Source organism: Notechis scutatus, chromosome 1 (genome assembly GCF_049901735.1).
Source record: "Notechis scutatus isolate UNSWTSFEM ecotype Mainland chromosome 1, rNotScu1.2, whole genome shotgun sequence".
Classification (NCBI taxonomy): Eukaryota; Metazoa; Chordata; class Lepidosauria; order Squamata; family Elapidae; genus Notechis; species Notechis scutatus.
Genome location: NC_142009.1, coordinates 215,293,842 through 215,316,523, shown reverse-complemented (window position 1 = coordinate 215,316,523; position 22,682 = coordinate 215,293,842). Strand labels below are relative to the sequence as shown.

Below are 22,682 nucleotides of genomic sequence, written 5' to 3'. Positions count from 1 at the left end.
TGCTATGGCTACAATTGCAAATAAAAAATGGGGTCACATTATTGAAATTTAGATAACATTTGAAAATTTATCTATGTTATGATTCAGTCGGCGTAGAATTGAATGTCCCTGAAGATGCACAGAGGATAAAATTTTGTTTTGCAGCAAATGAAACTTATTCTGATAGAACCTTCAGTAAATGGCATTGGCTCCAATTGTGGATTATCCACTTTGGGGGACGAAAACAATGCATACTTTTCAGACAACGTAAACAGCTGAGCATAAAGATCCATTAATTTTTTTCCACTTCCTTAGGAAATCAGACAAAACGAAGACAGAAATAACTGCACAATGTAATCACTAAAAATTTAATTTTCATCACAGGCGTAGCGGACTCCTCCCTGGCCTGCTCTCTTTTATTTTTTTTATTTTTCTGGCTGTGCAAGAAGATAATATTATTGCTTCACAGAGAGTGGGCAGAAGACAATACCCCCAATATCTCCACTCTAGTCAAATAAAAGACCGAAAAACCCAGTAAGCTCTTAATACTTATTCAGAGAGCAGAGTTCCTTAGCATGCATAGAAAGGCAAGGAATTGTGTTGATCTGCATAAAATCCTTTGAACTGGAATCAAAAGATTAAAAAGACTAGTCCCAGCCACCTAGCTGTGTAAAGCACAATACCTCTGCATGAATGATCCAGTTTGTTATATTTGAAATACCCAGGTTTGCATTGGCAAACAGCAATGCCATCCAAGTCTACACACACAGAAGTCCCTTTGTCACATTCCGGATCTTTATGTTTACATAGACCACCAGCTAAAAAGAGAGAAAGAGAGAGGGGTGGGGGATACATTTACAGTGTTATAACTTTGATTTGGAAAGCGGGGGTGGGGGAAGCATCTTTACTGTATTCTTGCTTTGCAAATTACAACTTTTACTTGTACTTAGCTTTCCTTCTGAGATGTCAACATAAAGGACCAAGGAAAATTATGCTTGTTCACCTCTCAAAGAAGAAAAAAATAAAAAGAAAATAAATACAAGATAAATAAATATCTTGTTTTCTTTAGAGTTATACCAATAAAACTAAAATCACAGCTGGGAGCACAGAATTTTTGATATCCCAAAGCGCCCTCTTGTCTTTAAACTGTACATAACTAAGAATCCCATCCAAATAAAAGCAACTGTAAGAATATACTGACTCTGCTGCCAAGCAAAATAGGCATTAAAATAAGGAGTTTAACTGAAATGAACTTCTTCTCTATTAACACTTTCCCTGAGGATGAGTTCCCTGAGTTGCTGAATTTCTGGGTGAGATTTAGCACACAATGCTGGCTAGGCTACTTTTTAGAGATAGGAAATGTTATGCCTCTCTGCTTTCTTTTATTATTATATTATATACATCCCATGAGAAAAAACTCAGGCTAAAGATGTGGGATTTACATCTATTTACCTTGGCAATTTTCTACATTGGTATTTCGGTTTTTGTTTTTCTGACTTGTGTGTTTTCTCTGCGTGTCTTTCATGAAGTGCCAAGCAGACTAATCTTTTTCATAAAGTATCTCAAGTGCAATTGTGTGATTACAGTAGTGCTTTAACAGACTGCAGATCTCCACCAATAGATTAACACTCTTGAAAAATCTAAGTAATCGCAATGTCTTTGTAACCGCTGTCTCTTTTTTTTTTTTTAGTGTATCCTCCCCGTTATTTGATTCTCAGAACTGAGCTCAGGTCACTTGGACAAGTTCAAATGTTGTATCTCTGAGATGAAAAGCCTCACATGCAATGACAACTGCCTTCCCTTCTATAGAGCCTTTTTAATGAAACAAATTACACATGTCGGAACAGATTTGATCTTTGCATTCCAGCCTCTAGAACAGGGCTGTCAAACTCACGGCCCGTGGGCTGGATGCATCACATGCTGGCCAGGCCCATGCCCAGTTTAGCAAAGGGGAAAAAAGTCACAATACATCACATGACACCGCCATGACGACGCGAGTTTGACACCTCTGCTCTAGACATTTTGAGACATCTCCAACTTCAATGAAGATGGCTATGAAGAAAATGTTCTTGTTTGTTGTAAATAAAATTATTTCAAAACACTTTTTCGGGGGAGGTTTAGAAACTCTGGAATATTTACCTCTATAGAGCTGGGTCAAATTAGAGATGAACTGGCAGGGTGGGGTGGGAGCTTTGCAGGCTCGGATCCGACTTTGCACTGTGCCGATTACTTCAGAAAAGGTGACGTTGGAAGCCATAGAAAAGGTGCTCTGGATGGATATTTGAACAGTATCTTCTTGCCTGAAGAGCGAGGGATTGTGGAAGCATAACAGAAAATTTTAACTCAGACCATTGGAATGTTGTGCCTTAAGAAACAAGTCTTTTTTCTGTAGGCACAACATTCCATACATACATACATACACATATTTATATACATATACACACACATATACATATATACAATACACACATATATGTATATAAATATATATATATATGTGTGTGTGTGTGTGTGTATGTATAGATAGATAGATAGATAGATAGATAGATAGATAGATAGATAGATAGATAGAGATAGAGAGATATAGAGATAGATATAGAGATATATATTATACATTACAAACTATTCTAAAAATACGAGTTCCAGGCATACTTGTAAGAGAAGAAGCAGACATCTTGCGATTTCTGGAACTAAAATTATATTTATTACTACCATTACAGAAATCCATGCCTTTATATATCATTAATCAATTTAGCCCTTGCATGGGTAATAGGCCCTTCCAACCGCCTCCCACCTGTAATTAACTCTGTTGTTTTTGCTTCAGTCATGTTGGTCGATGGAGGTTTAATTCCTGTTGCTTCCTCCCTTACTAGACACAGCTTGGTTTGCTTATCTCTAAGAAGTGATGTTAACCTGTCAGCTATTGCAATTTGCTGCTTTGCCTTGTGGTTGGCCCGGCTCATTCTTCATTATATATTATACATATATATCGTGTTTCCCCAAAATAAGACCCAACTAGAAAATGAGCCCTAGTTATATATATGTATGTATGTATGTATGATGTATGTATGTATGCATGCATTCATGCATGTATATATATAATATCAACCATATCAAGAAGGGAGGAAGAGATCAAATTATACCCCAGCTCTTTCACTATGATATGCTCCTTACCTTGTGGCTTTAACAGTTGAAGTATAATAACCAGGAAATGTTGAAAGGGATTCATTCAGCTGAAAACAAGGGGGAAAAAAAGTTCAACCAAGAATTCTAAGTTCGGCAATTATGCCTTGAACCCAGGACTTACCCAGGATACAATACAGCCACACAACTGCCAATGGCATAAAGTTGCCCTCTTACAGCTTGTCCATTTCTTCCCTTTCTCTCTGAAGACTGAGAGCATCAGGAGGTTTTATTAAAATTTCCAAAAATGGCCTCACAAGATGCTTTTATGAAAACAAATATTTAAAGGAGAATTATTACACTTACCAGGTTTATGATAACTCCTTCAATTTGATGTAGTTCTGCGTATGCCCCTCCAGTTGTGTTAAATGTTAGTGGAAAGTGACCAACAAAGGTCCTTACTGTGGATGAGAGGACACCTTGTTAGCTAATACCAAGACTAGATTCCACCTCCCCTTTCTCTCATGTATACAGACATATATGTTCTTATGTCTTTTCTTTGCACAATGAAGTAGAAATGTGACTTTTGATATGTAAGTCAGGACTTTGAGTTTACAGACTAAGCTGCATTTTGTACAAAAGATGCAAAGACATAGAAATCATCTATAGAAGGATACAACCAAGAGTGGGTATCATCCTCATTATTTTGACTTCTAGTCTGCCTTATGGGCAGCTATTACCTTTCCCTTCTAATGGTATGTTTCTCCTTTGCAAAATTCCCAGCTGCCTTCCCAACAGCAAAAAAGATATTTTCAAAGCCACAAGAGAGAAAAAAAGCCACCAGTATGGATTTTTTTTAAAAAAATATTCCAGGGGCTAGTGGAAGGACATTAAGGACAAGAGCAGCCTGATGCAACCTGGGTGACGTACAAGGATGTGGATTTCAACTGCTAAAATCCCCCCAAATTCTAGGAATTGAAATTTTGGGAAGGCGCTCCAGTCCAGGAAGGTTGCTAAAGAGGCCAAATAACTAAAGTTGGTCAGATTATCAGCATTGGGGGAGTGGGGGAGAGGAAGCTGTTAATCTATGGGGTAAGGAATGAAGGGAAGCTAGAAAAAGAACTTGGCTAAGAATTGTGGGGGTTTTGAGATAGAATGATTTTGCTATAAATACATGGAGAGGTCTAGAATCAGCAAATAATTAAAATCCATAGTTGTGGTAATATATTTTATTAATCATTTTATCATTTTCTGTAAGGCCTTTGTATAACTAGCAGTAAGTCTAGGAAGATGTGGGCATTCTTGGTGGGGGTAGGAGTATCTTTGCTCAGAGTGCCTCATTCTGTTTTGATTCTGCCAGTTTAGAAGGAATAGGAAAATGGGTGAAAGTTCAAGGTACAAGATACACAGTTGTGCTTTCTCATGGGACTTTCCAAACTTTCCCATGAGACTTTCCGTGGCTGCATGATCTCATCCTAGCAAGGTAACATCTGGGACTTTCCAAGATTGTGTGTTCTCATGCTGGTGAAGTAATCTCCTGTTGAGGTCATTGTTTTCTGAATATGCATACTGTATATTTTGCTTGTGTTTTTCTCAATAAATACTGCTACCTGAGTTCTCTCAGGGTTGGCATTTTTCTCAGAGACAGTTCCCTGTGTCTCATTTCAATGTCAAACCACCATAAATGGTGACCCCGACGTGATAGCTTGGAAGGCTATACGCTTCCCGCATCCTATACTCATCGTCGCGGACGTCGACTGGGCCCTCATCTTCTTCGCTGGACGAAGATAGATTCTTTCGTGAGTATGGGGGAGATCTCTCGAAGGCTCAGAAAGAGCACATCAGGGAATTGAGAGGATCATTGGGAATAGTTTTGGGTTTGGAATTGGCAGTAGGGGTTGTGCTGTAGGAAAGAAAGAAATTGAGGACTTACTACAGTATGTTTGGAAAAATATTAAGTCATATCCGGAGGGAGGTAGTATTAAAGTAGAGTCCTGGAAAAAGATAGGGAAATTTTTGCACGAGGAACCCCGTGCCCCTTCTTCAATTTTGTTAACCTGGAGGGTGATAATGGATGCATTAGCTACTTATGAACAACCGCTCCTATCACCCCCGAAGAAGGTTTGCCGCTTTACCATGCGGTACGTTTGTTGCCGCCGACGGCACCTCCAGATAAATCTGGGGGACTGTCTGGCGCTAGCAATACTTTGTCAGAAGATAAGAGTTTACCTTTAAGGGTTCAGGTGGATGCAGTTACTGCAGCTATTCAAGAAGCAAAGAATAGAGGGGAATTATCAGGAGATGATTTGGTGGAGTTTGGAGTAGAAGTTCAACTTAATCCAGTGGAAATTGTCATGGATGCTGCATTAAATCCGCAGCGGGAGTGGAAGCCTCTTTACAGCTCAGAATTTTGAGGGAAGTTAAGCAAGCAGCAAAAGAATATGGTGTTAGAACGCCATATACTCAGGCATTGTTAGAAGCAGTTGGTTATGGAAATAAAATGATTCCGGCTGACTGGAAAGCTCTGTTGAATATGATTTTAACTCCAGCTCAATATTTGGTGTTAGATCAGAAATGGAGACAGCTGGCAGTCCAGAGGGGAACAGCAAATGTTACCCCAGATCAGCTTTACGGAGCTGGTAATTTTACAACAGTGGAACAACAGAGAGATGGTATGCCTGAGGAAGGGTTCATTCTTCTCCCACAAATAATTTTTCAAGCCGTAGGGGCTCTCCCTGACGGCGAAGGTGGTGAGAAGACCTTTACTAACATCAAACAAGGGAACAATGAACCCTATGAAAATTTCATTAGCAGACTGAAATTGGCTATTGAAAGACAAATTGATAATCAATTCGCCCAGAAAGAGTTGCTTTTTAAGTTAGCAGTAGAACAAGCTAACACAGATTGCAAAAAGATTTTAAATCCACTGGTAGCAAGTGGGGAGCGAGAAATCGCAGATTTGATTAATGCATGTAGAAAGGTAGGAAGTCAGTCTTTTAACATGGAAACTTTAGCTCTGGCTTTACAAACAGGACATGCTCAAAAGGGGAATTGTTTCAATTGTGGGAAGCCTGGACATTTTAAAGCGCAATGTCGGGCTCCTGGAGGAGGTCAAAGTCAGCAGAATAAGAGATCAATGGGACAGGGTGTTCGTCCTAAATCAGTGTGCCCGAAATGTAAGAAAGGATACCATTGGGCATATCAGATGCTCCTACAGTTTTTACTGATGGAGGGAAAGTTTTTGGTGCTTGTGTTTGGAAAGATAAATCTGGAATTTGGCATACAAAAGTGACTTCAGAGCAGAAGTCTGCCCAGCAGGCAGAACTTGCTGCTGTAGTTTTGGCTTTTCAAAATTTTCACAATCAGGATTTTAATTTAATAGTGGATTCATTGTATGTGTATAATTTGTTACCCTTTGTAGCAGGTTCTTATTTGTCTCCTGGAATATCACCTGATATTTTAAGATTGCTTTTGTTGTTACAAGGATGTTTGGAGCAGCGTGTGAATGTGTGTTTTGTTGCTCATATTCGTAGTCATAGTAATTTGCCTGGAATTTTATCACAAGGTAATGCCAAAGCTGACAGTGCTGTAACTTCAGTCCTCACTGTCCAGCCATGGGATAGTCATAGTTATTTTCATCAAAATGCTAAAGCATTGGCACAGCAATTTAAACTTACCACTGCAGAAGCTGCTGCCATAATTCAACAATGTCCAACTTGTTCAAAGCAGGCACGAATATCCCTATGGGAGTTAACCCCAGAGGGTTGAAACCTTCAATGATTTGGCAAATGGATGTTACTCAATATCCACCATTTGCGCCCTGGAAATATATACATGTGACTGTGGATACTTACTCAGGATTTTTAATGGCTACCCCTCAAAGAGGTGAGATGGTTAAACATGTCATCAATCATTGCATTAAGACTTTTTCAGTTGCTGGAACACCTAAAACTTTAAAAACTGATAATGGTGCGGCTTATCGGAGCACCGGTTTTGATCAGTTTTGCAAACAATGGTCTGTGGAACATAAATTTGGGATTCCATACAATTCTACTGGGCAGGCTATTGTAGAACGTCATAATTCCACGCTCAAGACCATGTTGACTAAATTAAATAAAAAGGAGGGAAGCTCCTGGGGCTTCCGGCGATTCAAGATCAATTAAATCTAGCTTTGTATACTTTAAATTTTTTAAATTTGTCTGGTAACCCCCTGCGGCGCGGCCAGCAGGCATTTTCTTCTCCTTCTACAGATGCGGTGAGACCTCGGGTGTTGGTGCGGTTCCTTCCAGATCCGGCATGGGTTCCTGCTGAGCTGATAACGTGGGGACGTGGTTATGCAGCAGTTGAACATCTTGGTCAAATTCGTTGGGTTCCTGGTCGGTGTGTTCGGCCTGATCATTCGCAGGCACCTGTGAAGGAAGTTTCGGAACAGCAGGATGGCGCATCTGTGGTTCCTGATCCTGTTGATTCTGCCTAATCTGTCCTGGGCTGCTCGGGTGCGGAGAGAGCAGCGACAGCATGTTCAGCGTGCGGAGATTTGGGCGATGATTTGTGGACCGATAATAATTACATTAAAGATTTGCGCACAACTGCCAAAAACTTGAACATCACCAATTGTTGGTTGTGTATGCACCTTCCTGGGAGAGTGGGAGAAGGACTAACATTGCATGGAGTGCCTTTTGAGGAAAAAGATTTAATAAAGAATGCAACCTGGAGAAAACAGTTGTCTTGTGCTACAACAGAGCAATTCCAGATGTTCAAAAAGAAAAAATGCACACATTATAATCGGAATGTGACGGCTAAGGTCAAGGTGTCTTTAAAGGGAAGGGCGTATGTATGCTTCACCCGAAATGACTTTGGAGGAACTTTCCTAGGGAATTGGTCCAGGTGTAATGTCACTTTTCAAATGCCAACCATCTGTTATAATAGCAGTGTGCAGAACTATACCTGTCTCCCTCAGTTCAATTCTCCTCAGTGCTATATGTGTCAATATCTTGAGAAGATGAAGAATGGTTCTGAGGTAGCCCGGGGGGAGCCTTGGGCTATGGGGAATGATGTGTGGTTCCTATGTGGGGAGTATGGGTATCGAGAGGTTCCTGGGAATTGGTCTGGGATATGCACATTGGGGTATGTAATACCTGTAATTTATAAACTGGATCAGTTGCCGGAAGGCAGAATCCGCAACAAGCGTGAGCTGGAATCAGGTCTAACCATGGGAGGTAATCTATGGACACAAATTTCTCGAGGTCTTATCCCGCCTTTGGGAATTGCTATGAACTATAGAGATATTCATATTTTAAATAATTTTACTGTTGCTATGTTTAATGATACTATAAAGAATATTAAGATGATTAATGTAGAAATGTCTGAAATTGTACAGTTACTTTGCAAAATCGATATGCTTTAGATATTATGTTAGCTGCTCAAGGAGGAGTTTGTGCTTTAATTCATTCACATTGTTGTGTTTTTATACATAATTATGAGCCAAACATTACAAAGACTGTTCAGGACATGGAAGATCGTATTGCTCAGCATCAATCTGGAGCCGATGGGTTTAATGCATCATTCTGGGACAGTCTGTGGTCCTGGCTTCCTGATGGATCATGGTTTCGCTCCTTATTGCAAGGGGTTGTTATTATTATTGCTATATGTATCTTATTATGTTGTTTTATTCAATGTATTCCTAATCTATTACAAATGTGTACCTCAGTCTTCCGGCGTGAGGGATCAGGTCATGAGGAACTGTGTACTATGCCACTAAAACACCCCCTATCTTTGAATAAATAAAAAAGGAGGGAATGTGGTAATATATTTTATTAATCATTTTATCATTTTCTGTAAGGCCTTTGTATAACTAGCAGTAAGTCTAGGAAGATGTGGGCATTCTTGGTGGGGTAGGAGTATCTTTGCTCAGAGTGCCTCATTCTGTTTTGATTCTGCCAGTTTAGAAGGAATAGGAAAATGGGTGAAAGTTCAAGGTACAAGATACACAGTTGTGCTTTCTCATGGGACTTTCCAAACTTTCCCATGAGACTTTCCGTGGCTGCATGATCTCATCCTAGCAAGGTAACATCTGGGACTTTCCAAGATTGTGTGTTCTCATGCTGGTGAAGTAATCTCCTGTTGAGGTCATTGTTTTCTGAATATGCATACTGTATATTTTGCTTGTGTTTTTTCTCAATAAATACTGCTACCTGAGTTCTCTCAGGGTTGGCATTTTTCTCAGAGACAGTTCCCTGTGTCTCATTTCAATGTCAAACCACCATACATAGTCTGTGGCCACGATCATTTGCATTCCCAACCTATTACAGAGCTTAGATTGACTCAGAAGGTTCTTATCCCCAAGGGAGGGTATCACCAGGTGAACTCCCATGCTGCCTTGATAGGGATAGTCATCCGTAGCAAGAAGAGTGATGAGCTAAAGTACAACCTTAAGAGTCCATGGAGATTCTCAGCCATCCAGGTCATGGTTGTTCCAAAGGTGCTTTTTTTTTTCCAAAAAAAACCTGTCTGGACTGTCTGTTTTTTCTTTGAATACATTTTGCTTCTCATCCAAGAAACTTCTCCAGCTCTGAACCGGATGGTGGGAAATGGAAGGATTTATACTCCTTAAAAGAATGCAAATGATTCTCTGCCTGCAAGGAATATAAATCCTTCCATTCTCCACCATCCAGTCAGAGCTGAAGAAGCTTCTTGGATGAGAAGCAAAACATCTTCAAAGAAAAATGAGACAGTCCACTTGCCTCTTGAAAAAAAGCACCTTTGGGACAACCTAAAGAGCTTTATTTGAGTTTTCACACACATTCGCCTTTTCAGGACCGTTGATTTCAGTGGAGAAAATTGGAGAAAACTATGACTCAGGATGCAGTGAGAAGAGTAGGGAGACTCAAATGAATATTTTAACCTGAAATTGTCAGTCTTTTAAAAAAAAACTTAGTTTAAACCATATGAATAATGTCTAATGCTGGAGCAGGTACCACCTGAATTGGATTCGTGTGTGTATGCTTTAACAATGGCAGTTGAGCCAGTCATCAAATCAGTGTTTAAGACACGTGCTATTCATATATATCTATATATGAATCCCATACCTGTCAGTAACTTGAATGTAATCATCTTGCCCAAAAGTTAGGCTTAGTTGATTGTTATTGTACCCTATGACTATTATTAAGTGTTGTACCTTATGATTCTTGACTCTTGATGAATGTATCTTTTCTTTTATGTATACTGAGAGTATTTCACCAAGACAAATTCCTTGTGTGTCCAATCACGCTTGGCCAATAAAGAATTATATTCTATTCTAGTTCTGAAGTTCAAAGTCAACTGTACTGCCAAGAATTCTCCTAACTGACTATTATATAATCAAGCTGACAATATCAGAACTCTAATATATACAGTAATGTAATACAATATACAGTGTCAACTTAAGGTCACTAATCAGCAAAATGAAGTTAAATACATTTTTGGTTTAAAAATTTTTTTTTACAATGACAATATTTTAGCTATTATTATTTTGCTTCTTGGCTCTTACCTAAGTTGCATTTTCCTTTTCCCATCTGATAGCCCAAGGAACAAATGCATTGGAATGAACCTTGTACATGAGTGCATGTAGACATAGGTGGACAAGGATTAGGCAGGCATTCATCTACATCAGAAACAGAAGAAAGAAAAGGAGGAAAATGGCCACTGTAGAATGATGTATGTCTTCAATAGAAAGCACTCTGTTCCAGGGTGAACAGAGAAACAGTTGATTTATGACAAAGTGAGTGACTCGACATCCATCCATCCATCCAGATGCTAATGTTATGGCGGTCATTGAATGTCTGTGGCACAATCTAAGGAATGAGAGTCTGGCAGAACCTAATGAGATATAAGTTACTTACTTGGAGCTATAGCAAAAGGCCAGCTGAGGATTCAGCCATCTTCCAGCTCCAGATAGAAAATAAAACTTTAGCGGGATTAATCACTTTAGCAAAAAAAAAATCTTTATGCCAATAGGCCAGAGAGGATAAAATTAAACTTTACATCATTTATAGACGAAAGGATTAGGCCTGTTTGCAGGCTTGTACAATTATCAAATCATTTCCTTGCTGGTTAGGGCACTACTTTCAGCTTCTCAGATACTGGGATACCAAGTACTTGGTATAATACACATTTATCGTCTGGAAGATAGCCTATGACACCTATTAATAATATTGACTACTTGATGTTAAAGACAAAGTTTCTCTTCTCAAACAGTTGACCTGAAATAGACCTCAAGTACTCAAAATTGTGATTTCAGATTACATGGTGATTACATGAATTCTGTAATTGTGAATGACCATTGCAAACATTTATTATGAGACTTGAGCACTCTGGAATGGTAGATAATTAAAGAAAAGAGACCCTGTGGATTTTACTCTGCTAGTTGTTCATGAATTAATGGGGTAGTGCTCATCTTTGTTTCAAGGCCATTGAGCTAGCATTGTCCAAAGACATTTCCACAGTCATGTGGGCCAGTACGATGTCAGAGTGCTGATATCTTCCCACCTATTTATCTACTCACATTTGTAAACTGCTAGGTTGGCAGAAGCTGAGGCAAGGATGGGAGCTCACCCCGTCGTGCTGCGCTCAGGTCTCGAACCTGGAATGTTGGCTTTCCAACAAGCCCAGGTTCTTAACTGCTGAGCCACTGTGCCACAGAATGGTAGATAATATACATTGAGATTTCTTTTCACCTTCTTCCACTTAATTAAATTGCATATGCTCTTGTGATTATAGAAAAGATCAACATTTCCACCATTACTTAGCAGTATGTTTAAGTGTTTCTTTGCGCGTTTGCTGCTATTTGTTTTTAAGAAACTGACTTACAAATAATTATTTTTGTCTGGCCTTTTCATAGTATAAAGATGTTCCTTTCCCATTTTTAAATAACTTTTAACTCTATATGGCATATTTACATCTTACTCTGATCTCCATGAAATTCAAATACTTTTTTTTTTAATCTAGGCAAAGTGCTCCTATTCCAGTATGCAATTATCTACCACAAGTTAAATTCATTTTTCAGGCCAATATTGTTTCCAATATTTGCAAACAAAGGTACCTTTTCTATAGACAGTTGAAGATATCTTTGAGCTTCCTAAACTCGCAGTTGTGGTTGGTCTGGAAGGAATCGGTGAAGCAGGAAAAGACTGAACAGTGCTTTTGTGAGAAGTTAAGGTATAGGGAGAAGTGGTAATAACAATCCTGGGCGCTGTGGTTTTCACAGTAGTTGTACTGTTCTTTTCCATCATTTTTGTGGGAATTCCAGGGGAAGAAGATATTTCAGTAGGAGAGGGCAATGGAACCTTTTGAAGCTTTGTAGTGAACAAATAATTCATGGTTGATGCTGAAGTAGGCAATCTTCCAGGTGTGTGTGTTATTTCTGTAGTTTTTTTGCCCATGGTTACTGTTGATGAAGGGAAAGTATCCTTTTGAGGGATTGTATGCAACGGTATAGCCGTAGTTGCTTTTGCTGGCTCAGAAGTAGTGGTCATTTCCTGGAAATAGGGTGAAGAGGTACTTGTAATGGGTTCATTCTCAGTATTGATTCCTGGGAGACTAAGTGTCCATCCCTTCGTTTCCTCTTGGGAAGTGGTTCTTGGTGAAGAACGGTTGGCAGGCTGTTCAGTAATTTCCATCAGAAGAGAAGTCCCAGTTGCCATCAAAATAGTGTTGTTCACCAATGGATATGCCATAGTCGGATGGTTATATTCGCCATGGGAGCTTCTTGTTGTGTGTAGTTCTGCTCCAGTTGTTCCTTCAGGCTCAGTCATAGAAACACTGGTTTCAAGACTTTCGCTAGGCTGTAACAACGAAGGTGTTGAAGAAAGTGAAGGCAACACAGAGGGAAAGAAAGGCAATGGGGGTGGTTTTGTGGATGAGAACATGGGCGAAAATGTCATTAGAGATGTGGGTGGAGATGACGATAATGGTAACGGGAAAGTAGAAAAAGAGGATGGGGCAGAAGACTTGGCTGAGGAAAACAAAGTGGATGGGTGAACTGGTGGAAGTGAATCCTGCTCTGACAGACTTGTAGGGGAAGATGAAAATGACAAGCTGCCAGTGGAGGCAGATTCTGATTCTGAGTAATACTGAGTTGTGTTTGGTTCACTCATTGTAGACGAATTCTCTGGTGTTTTCAGGGAATGGACTGCCAAAGGTTCTGTTGAATTTTCAGAAAAATCCATTTCACTTGAAAAGAAAGACTGAACTGACTCCGAAGCACTGGATATTTCTGCAGAGTAAGTGGAACTTCCTGAGGAATCAGCTGATGTGCTGTTGTTTGGAAGAGACAGCAATGTCCTTTCTCCACCCTTGGCAAAGGTAGTTAAAGTGTATGTGCTGTCAGTATGAGAAGCAGAGGTCTGATTCCCAAAATCAGTCCCACTTATTGGTTGGTATTCTGTTCCAGTATCTAAAAAAGAAACAAATCACAATTAACTATTGAGACAAACTTTCTATTCGTAAGAGAAAAATGAAAGAGATAACGGTCTAAGGTACATTTCAAAATAAATGCTAGAATCCTGGAACTTCTACTTTCCAGTTTACTGGCTCAGAGCATTCCAAACCAAGGAATGGATGATCTTATTACACGGCCTACTTTCTGTGGTTTCTTTGGCAGGTTCTTTGTCCCACAGTCTTCTTAGATAGGGACTTCTGAGATCTGGTCAGACAGAAGGTGTATGTTTTGGGAGTCACTTTTATACCAGAGGACATATAATAGCAAGGATGAGCTAGGATATGGCTAGACTTTACCATTTCACAGGATGTGAAATGTCAAGGTATACTGATCATCATCAGTCTTTCTGCAATGGTTTTGCCTTGTCAAATACTATGGCACGCTGTTCTTCTGAATCCTCTCATACATTCTGGGACTCAAGTGAATGCTTTCCAACTCTATTACAATAAATAATAAGACTAATAATGTATAAATAAGAGTAGAACGACTGTAATCAACGAAGGCAAAGATAATAACCAATAGTAATAGGTGCCTTGGATGCAATCCCAAAACAACTGAAGCACCACTGGCACACCATCAGCATTGGCAAAATTACCACCGATCAATTGCAAAAGGCAGCTTGACTTGGAACAGCTTACATCCTGTGACAGTGCCTTTAACACCATCATCAACAATATCTGCCTATCCCAGGTCCTTGGGATAGTGAACAAAAACGACAAATCCAGTCTAAACATCTGGCTGACTCTACATAACAGTAGAATTCCTGATGTCTCCCACAAAATAGTCTGACTTTCAGAATAGGTGAAAATTCTGGAGACAATCAATGGGTCAATGGATTGTGGAAGTTGTATTTCTTGGAATAGCTGTGGCTGGTTGAAGTCTCAGATAGCATTTTTCATCTGCTTTGACCCATTTCCTAAGGAAAAAACCAGGATCTCATGTTGGAAACTTATTCATACAAAACATATCCTAAGAAGCTATGGAACGGGTTATCCCACAAAGAAAAGGCCCTTTCCTTCAGGTTACATGAGCTACTTAAAGGAGTCACAAATTAAAACATAAAGAAGTATTAAATATTAGATATAACCAACATGGAACTCAGTGCCTATTATGCCCGTCAATTACTAATGGAATAATACATGTCAGATTCAGAGAACATTTAATGTTACTTGATCTGGAAGTAAAAAAAAAAAAAAAAGAACCATGAATATATTCAAGTGCTTTACTGATACACTTTTAGAAACATCAAATAAAATATTCTCCAAGAAAAGCACAATTCGTTTACATACTAAGAAAAAAAAACCCAGACAGGAATTGGCTTTGATGCTGGCAAAAGAATATAATAGAAAACTAACCTGAAAGTTCACTTTTGGAAGAAGAATCAGTTGATGAACTAAGAATTTGGAAAGCCTCAGTTGAAGATGGAGAGATATCCAAATCTTTTAGAGATAAATGTGTCATTCTAGAGTATGTCTTGGATGAGGAAGGTTTTGATCTTGTGCTGTCAAAATTTTCCATATATGATGAGACACTTTCAGTCTCTTCCATCACTGTAGTGTTAATTGTAGGTTGTGTATTTTGCTGTTCCCCTTCACTGAAGGGGGCTGAACTACCAGTGCTGATTGTGGGAGAATGCAAAACTCTTGGCCCACTAGTTGAATTATCAGTGCTTCCAATAGCTGAAATAATAATTTGGACACATATGTTTAAAATGGCAGATAATTAAGTATCGGAAGTCATATTATTTATAATATTAAGCACTGTGAATTAGAAATGTAGCCTTGCATTTTGAAATGGAGTACTGCCCTGGAAGTAATTATATTTGATTGGCTCAGAATGTATTGTGGTTGCCCTTTAGATCATACACATTTACTTCTGCACAAACTAAATCCAAACAAATTATATATTTCATCATAAATACAGTATTTTGATTCTGCATACTGGATATGTCTACAGAAACAGACATTCATGCCCATTTATATATGCTGAATGTCTGTATGCTATACGTACATATACACGCATTTACCATGTTGGACATACACAATACAAACCATACTGATTTTAGCCCACATTTTCCTTTGTTCTTTGCAAACTTACTTGCTGAATCATTTGGTGACAAGGCTGTAGGAACTCCAGAGGAATATTCTGTTGAATACTCAGTAGAAGGCCCAATAGATTGCACTTCACTTAGTGAGGCATTATGTGTTTCTGTTTCAGGCTCTGAAGACAAAGTCAAGCTTTCCCCTGAAGATTTGGAAGTTTGGGAATTGTAAGAGTTGCTGTCTGCTGCATCATCAGACGTGCTGTTATCTGGCAGGGATCTTAAAGTCCTTTCTGCCCCATGTACAAATGTGGTTGATAGATAGACGCTGTCTGTTGAAGCAATCGAAAATCTTCTTCCCACCTCAGATCCCTTAATGGTTTGAAAATGGTCTGTAGAGCCTTAATTAAGATTAAAAATTCAGATTTCATAAGCACCACTTGTGCAATGTGTTCCAACATTACAAGTCAAATTGAGGGGCACAATAAAAGAACTGACTCTCAACGATTTAAAGTTAACTCAACACAGCATGATTATTCTCTGTCCAGAGAGACATGCTGTGAATTAAACTTCTAGGCATAATCCCTATATCCTTGTTATAAGACTTTGATTTTTTTTAAAAACAAAACAAAACCATTTTTATTGTGACTTTGTGCTAATCTTATTACAGCTTAGTAGAAAAGGTGAGGTTCAGTTCATCTGTCTTTTACTAGGTAAAGTTTATAAACAGGGGTTTATATTGTTTGTGTTTGTACCTCTGGGTGGATATTTTTTGTGTGGTTTCAAGGCATTGTTGACTATCAACTGGACTAGCCCTTGAATTTTTTTGGAAGTGGTTTACCCTTACCTGCATCCTAGGGCTGAGAGAGTGTCACAGGCTCAAGGTCACACAGTTACTTTTGTACCTCAGGTAGGATTAGAATTCACAGTCCCCTGATTTTTGGTCCAGTGCCTTAAACACTACTCTAAACTGTCTGAGTGCATTACAAAGTTATTTTTGCTTCTCATTTCTATCACTATTTTCAATTAGTATGTAGTTGCATATAAAGAGATGACTTTTTTTAATAAAATGGAATCTTATGGAGAACATAGCTACCAATAACTAACAAGTATTTGAATTTTTTCCAGCATTGCCATAAAATCAGAATTGACTCAAATTTCACTTATCACAGTTAATAACATTTTATGCTATAGGTAATACAGTATCTATACTATAAGGTTAAATATTAGTGCCACTTTATAAAACCTTAGTAAGACCACACCTGGAATATTGCATCCAGTTTTGGTCACCACATTACAGAAGAGATGTTGAGACTTTGGAAAAAGTGCAGAGAAGAGCAACTGAGATGATTAAGGGCCTGGAGACAAAATGGAGACATATGAAGAACAGTTGCATGATTTGGGTATGGCTAATCTAGAGAAAAGAAGGACTAGGGGTGACCTGATAGCAGTATTCCAGTATTTGATGGGTACAAAGAAGAGGGGTTATTTATTCTCCAAAGCACCAGGGGGCAGGACAAGAAACAATGGATGGAAACTAATCAAAGAGAGAAGCAACTTGTAATTAAGGAGAAACTTTCTAACAGTGAGATCAATTAATCAGTGGAACAGCTTGCCTTCTGAAGTTGTGGGTACTTCATCACTGGAAGTTTTTAAGAAGAGACTGGATAGACAGCCACTTATCTGAAATGGTATAGGGTCTCCTGCTTGGGCAGGGGGTTGGACTAGAACACCTCCAAGATCCCTTCCGGCTCTATTCTGAATTGAAATAGTCCTCGAGTTACAGCCTTAATGGAGACTGCCCATTGCATTCATAAGTCATAACAGTTGTAAAATCAGTCAATCATGTGAGTCACCTGATTTTATGTTTTTTTATCGTTATTGTTAAGCAAATCACCACTATACAAATGCCATGGTCGTTAAATGAGCCAATAGTTTGCTATGTATGCTGTTTTGTTGCAAAACCATCATACAATGCAGACACGTGACTATGGGGAAGGGCCAACCATTATAACTTCAGATCTGGGTCCTAAGTCCCCTTTTTGGGGTCTGTTGTAACTTTGAATGGTCATTAAGTGACAGGTTGTAAGTTGAGGAATACTTGCATTATGCATTTTCATCTTAAATCATCTCAATGAATGAATATTCCAAGGGGCTATAGAAGGAAGGTATACGTTTGGCCAGTTGAAAAATGGCCTTGTCTTTAACCAGAGCTGCTTCTAAATACATCATTTTACATCACAACCTTGCTTTCCACATATATTTAGAAGAGTCCTCACATCCTTGTATTTGTGCAAAATAAATATAATTATCACATAGTTTCAATGGACGCTTAATAATGCTACAATAAATAAAGAATACTTGAACATTTTTGTCAGATAAAAGTGTGAGACCTAAGAGAAAAGATAAGGTGACCAACTCTCCTTTTGTAAGTTCTGTCCTCTCTCGAAAAGTGTCCTCCTACATGTCCTCCTTTTTGATATTTGAAGACTAATCTGTAAATCTCCATATTTGATCAATGCCAATCTGATCCATTGTGTGTGATGTGATGTATTTGTATTTGACATGGCGATTCATCAAGGCTCGGTACAGTGCGGCGAGACACGATTGTGAGATGCATGCGCTCCACACAGGAGAATTGTTTTGAGAGAGTGTGCTATGCGCAAGAGTATACTGTGCGCAAGAGTGCACCATGTGCAAGAATGTGCTGCACCCAAGAGTGCGCCACGCACAAGTGGCTTTGTTTTTTTTCTTCTTTATTTGTGTCCTCCTTCTCATTGTAAAAAAGTTGGTCACCTTAGAAAAAGTCTACCATTTGCAAGCTTCATTCCTGCAGTTGTATGGGTCAGTGAAAATAGACTTTATTTTTTTAAAAAAAATGTAAATAGGAAGTGGGGGGAGAGAGCAATTTGGAAGGCCTACAAGGGAATGAATTGACAACCTGGTCTCTGATGGATTTATAACTATAACCATAACAAGAAAAAAAACTCACTTGAAAAATCTTTCATAGAAGATGAATAACTTGACGCTTTTGATGAAGTAGTATCTGAAGACTGTTCTAGGGATTCTGTGAAATCCATTTCAGTAGAGGCGGAATTTTCTTTACTACTTCGCAATGTGGCAGACGACATCTGGATCATCACAGAAGAACCAGCATTTTTTGTATCAATCCGTGACAATTCCGTTGTGTCTATGGATCTGCTCTGATTAGTTAAAGATCCAAAGGTCTCATCTTGGATCACAGTAGAAGAGAACATACTCTCAGTCTGAGTGGCCTTCTTTTCTACATTGAAGTGGCTCAAGGCATGTGGCCTACTTTTGGTGTCTGTAAGAGAAGAGGCAATCATTAGATATTTCTATATATTAGAGCAGGAGTGTCAAACTGGCAGCCTGCCGTCTGGATGCGTCACGCACAGGCCACACCCACCCCAGCTTCACAAAGGGGGAAAACATCACAAAACATCATGGGACACCAAAGGGACACCGCATATTTGAGACCTGTGCATTAGAGCTTCTGACTACTAGAATACATACTGTATAAGTTAGCATAAGAATCATTGTTTGTTGAGAAGTTCCCGGGCATTCAAGGGAGTATACTTTATGTTGTAGTCTAATTTTATTTATATTATTACTACACTTTTCAATAGAGTGGTGCAGGGGCCTAGAGGTAGAACTCTTGCCTCACAATCAGGAGGTTGTGAGCAGAGATGGGATTCAAATTTTTTAACAACCGGTTCTGTGGGCGTGGCTTAGTTGGTGGGCATGGCTTGGTGGTCATGTTATTGGCAGGGTGTGGCCAACTCAATATCACTCACATCGAGGCACGCATCTCCTCGCCCGGCCTTTCATGACTGTGGGGATGCTGCAACAGTCGTAAGTGTGAAAAATGGTCATAAGTCACTTTTTTCAGTGCCATTCTAACTTTGAATGGTCACTCCACACAAGCAAAGTACCAGCAAAGGAGAGGAAAAAAACTCCAGAGAAGTTCCTGAGACAGGAAGTCTAGTCCTGCCAAGAATGTAATAAGGGTTAACGGAGAGGCAGTTTCTGTAAGCAACACCAGAATGTTTCCTTCCTGCCTTCCTTACAGGATTAGGCCAGTAATTTCTTCTAACAACCGGTTCTCCGAACTGCTTAGGATGTTAACAACTGGTTCTAGCGAATAGGTGCGAACTGGTAGAATCCCACCCCTGGTTGTGAGTTTGATCCTAGATCAGTGGTGGCAAACCTTTTTGGCTCCTGTGCTGATAATTGCATCCAGAAGGTAATGTGTGCTGCCCCCCGTGCATGCATGCACAATCCCCCAACAGTGCGCTGCGTGTCTACGCATGTGTGCGCAATCTCCTTGCCACGTGCCGTGCATCTCTGTGTAGATTCCCCCACCGCATGCCATGCATCTCTGCATCTACGCATGTGATTCCACCACATGCAGCATGTCTCTGCACGTGCGATTCCCCCGCCGTGCACCATGCATCTGCGCATGCACGTGCAATCACCCCCCACGCACCGTGCATCCCTGCACATGCGCGCGCAATCACCCCTGCCGCCATCCATCTGCACATGCAGGCACAATCCCTCCACGCACCATGCATCTCTGCACATGTACATGCAACCCCCAGCACACGCTGCATGTCTCTGTGCATGTGTACGTGTCTCCTGCACACCCCTGCATCCCTGCGCATGCACGCCAGATACCCGACATTCAGCTGTAGGGTGGCGGCCACACGCGCACATGTGCAGTGGGGCTCTTCCGGGCGAGCTCTTGTGTGCCAGAGGAAATGGCTCTGCATGCCACTTCCAGCACGCGTTCCATAGATTTGCCATCACGGTCCTAGATAGTGGCAGATATTTCTCTCTCTGTGCACAATGAGTAATTATCTGCTGCAAACTCTGCATTGGTGACAGGAAGGGCATTCAGCTGCCCAGACTCCACCTCGGGAAGGGATTACAGGGTCATTAAAAGGCAAAAAAAAAAAAAAAAAATACTACGCTTTTCAATACAATTGTCATGTCAGTCTCCATTCAAATAGAACTTAAAAAATTAAAACCTAGATGATGCAGCTGATCAAATATTGATCACGTGACGATGGGGATGTTGTGACATCCTATCCAACTCTATGGACCATTTAAAATTGAAAATTAATGTTTCATTTTCTGTATTACTGTGTACCAAATTATTGAAAGTTTTATTATTGCATTTCATATTAAATCTGGCTACTTTACACAGACATGTCATAATTAAACTAATTAATTTGCTAATAATAGATTCATTTTTAGATTTCATTATGTTAAAGAGCTCCATGTCCCACTTCTCATGTAAGGGCAGAAAATATCCTTCGGGTATTCTGATAAATGATTGTTCTAAAGTACCTGGAGATTATCAGATTAGGAAAAATTGTCCTGTAAAATTGATGTAACATTTGACATGGCTTTGAACGTATGCTAGAAAACAATCAGAATAGAGAATGTAAAATTTGGAAAAGAGAATGTAAGAAAAGGGCCAAAGCATTTTTGTTCATAAATTACTTATGAACAAAGTTCCCATTGTGAAAAGTGTTTAATAACAACAAACCCCATTATTGGATTCTTAGAAAAGAAGCTGATATTCTGATTCTTTTTTCCACAGGAATCTGATTTACATCAACCAACTTAAAAATTACTCTGAAATCTGACATAACAAGATATTCCTCTCATTTACCTGTTGTTTCTGATGGAGCCTCAGAATATGTAAATGCTTCTTCAGTGAAATCATTATTCCCAGATGATGAATTCGTTTCTGTGGTGTGTCTTGGTGTCATTGTATAAGAAGAATCAGCAACATTTGAGCTAGTGATGTTATCGTTCTTAGAACTGGATGTTTGGGTTATATTAAAAACATTATTGACTTCTCTTAAAGTTGATGGTGTGATCTCATCCCCTCTGTCTGATGAACCTGAAACAGATGCACTGTCCTGATCAGAATGGGAAAATCTGGTCTCTATATCCGAGCTGCTGTTTGGTGGATCACTGCTTTCTACACCTGAAATATAATAGTCAAATATTAGAGGCATTATGTTCATATGCTAAAGGAACACCACAAATATGCTTCCACAACTACACTCATGCAGCTCTAATAGAAAACATTAACTTTTCAGGGAATAACTACTGTCTTATCAAAGAAATGAACAATCAACCTAGAACACTGAAACTAAAGGAAGTTATTTTTTTTTCATTTATAGCTCATTTTTATGTTCAGCTATCATATGGCAGAATGAAATTAATTTAAAGCATTTAAATATCAACATTTTTGACTCTTATCTTTTATTTGAGGCAATCTTCTTTAAAACAACTTTCCCTATATTTTTTTAAGTGAGATCTTTCACCATTGAAGATCTCTTCAGAACTACTCAGAAATAATTGCATTGGAAGAAAAAAGTCTTTCCTTCTGGAATACACTTTATCTAAATGTATGTTAATGCTCCAAGAAAATGTTATTACTAACCAACAACTTTCAAGAACTTTATTGATATGGTCTAGAACTGGAGCTGTTTTTATAAATTAAGTGATTTTCTTTTTTGAAATGAATTGCCTTTACTAACTGAGCTGTGAAATATAACTTGGGAATTTTCTACACAAGAAAGCAAAAATACATTAAAACAATTATATAAATATCATCTTTAAAGAAACTAGTATCCCAACTTTCACAAATATCTATAGCCATATTCTTAACCATTTACCCTAATCCAAATCTGAAAATCAGCCCAATTTTTCATAACATTCAAATCATATTCCCACCAGATCCCATGCCATGAGGAATTCTCCTCCTATGTTTTTGATAACATATTTCCACATAGTTGTGGCTAATTCAAAATAATACTTTTTTAATGATTTGAATGCAAGGAATTATAAGCATGATTCATTTTTGTCTTAGTTTCACTGTAAATGACACTAGAACTGCACTGTAATCTCAGAACTGCTACATCTACTGTATTTTACCATGTACAACTGATAGAGGATAAAAACACTTGCCTATTAAACTACAAAGAAAGGAGATTCTGAATTATGACTCTAATATATGATCCA

The 22,682-nt window shown here is 39.0% G+C and overlaps 1 protein-coding gene across 4 annotated transcripts in view; it reads right to left on the bottom strand.

The window, feature by feature from the left end:
* The window catches only part of HEG1 (heart development protein with EGF like domains 1), an 84,297-nt gene that overhangs the window by 9,874 nt on the left and 51,741 nt on the right, over positions 1–22,682 (bottom strand). For 3 of the 4 annotated variants that reach the window (XM_087950190.1, XM_087950191.1, XM_087950192.1), the window contains 11 exons: positions 21,319–21,639; positions 18,689–18,945; positions 18,613–18,658; positions 15,677–16,021; positions 14,935–15,258; positions 12,182–13,534; positions 10,631–10,744; positions 3,469–3,563; positions 3,154–3,212; positions 2,119–2,279; positions 663–797 (listed from right to left, as the gene is read on the bottom strand). In XM_087950190.1, the coding sequence (XP_087806316.1) occupies positions 663–797; positions 2,119–2,279; positions 3,154–3,212; positions 3,469–3,563; positions 10,631–10,744; positions 12,182–13,534; positions 14,935–15,258; positions 15,677–16,021; positions 18,613–18,658; positions 18,689–18,945; positions 21,319–21,639 (3,210 nt within the window). Of the gene's footprint in view, positions 1–662; positions 798–2,118; positions 2,280–3,153; positions 3,213–3,468; positions 3,564–10,630; positions 10,745–12,181; positions 13,535–14,934; positions 15,259–15,676; positions 16,022–18,612; positions 18,946–21,318; positions 21,640–22,682 lie in introns of all 4 variants that reach the window. The other variant, XM_087950189.1, reaches the window with a different exon arrangement.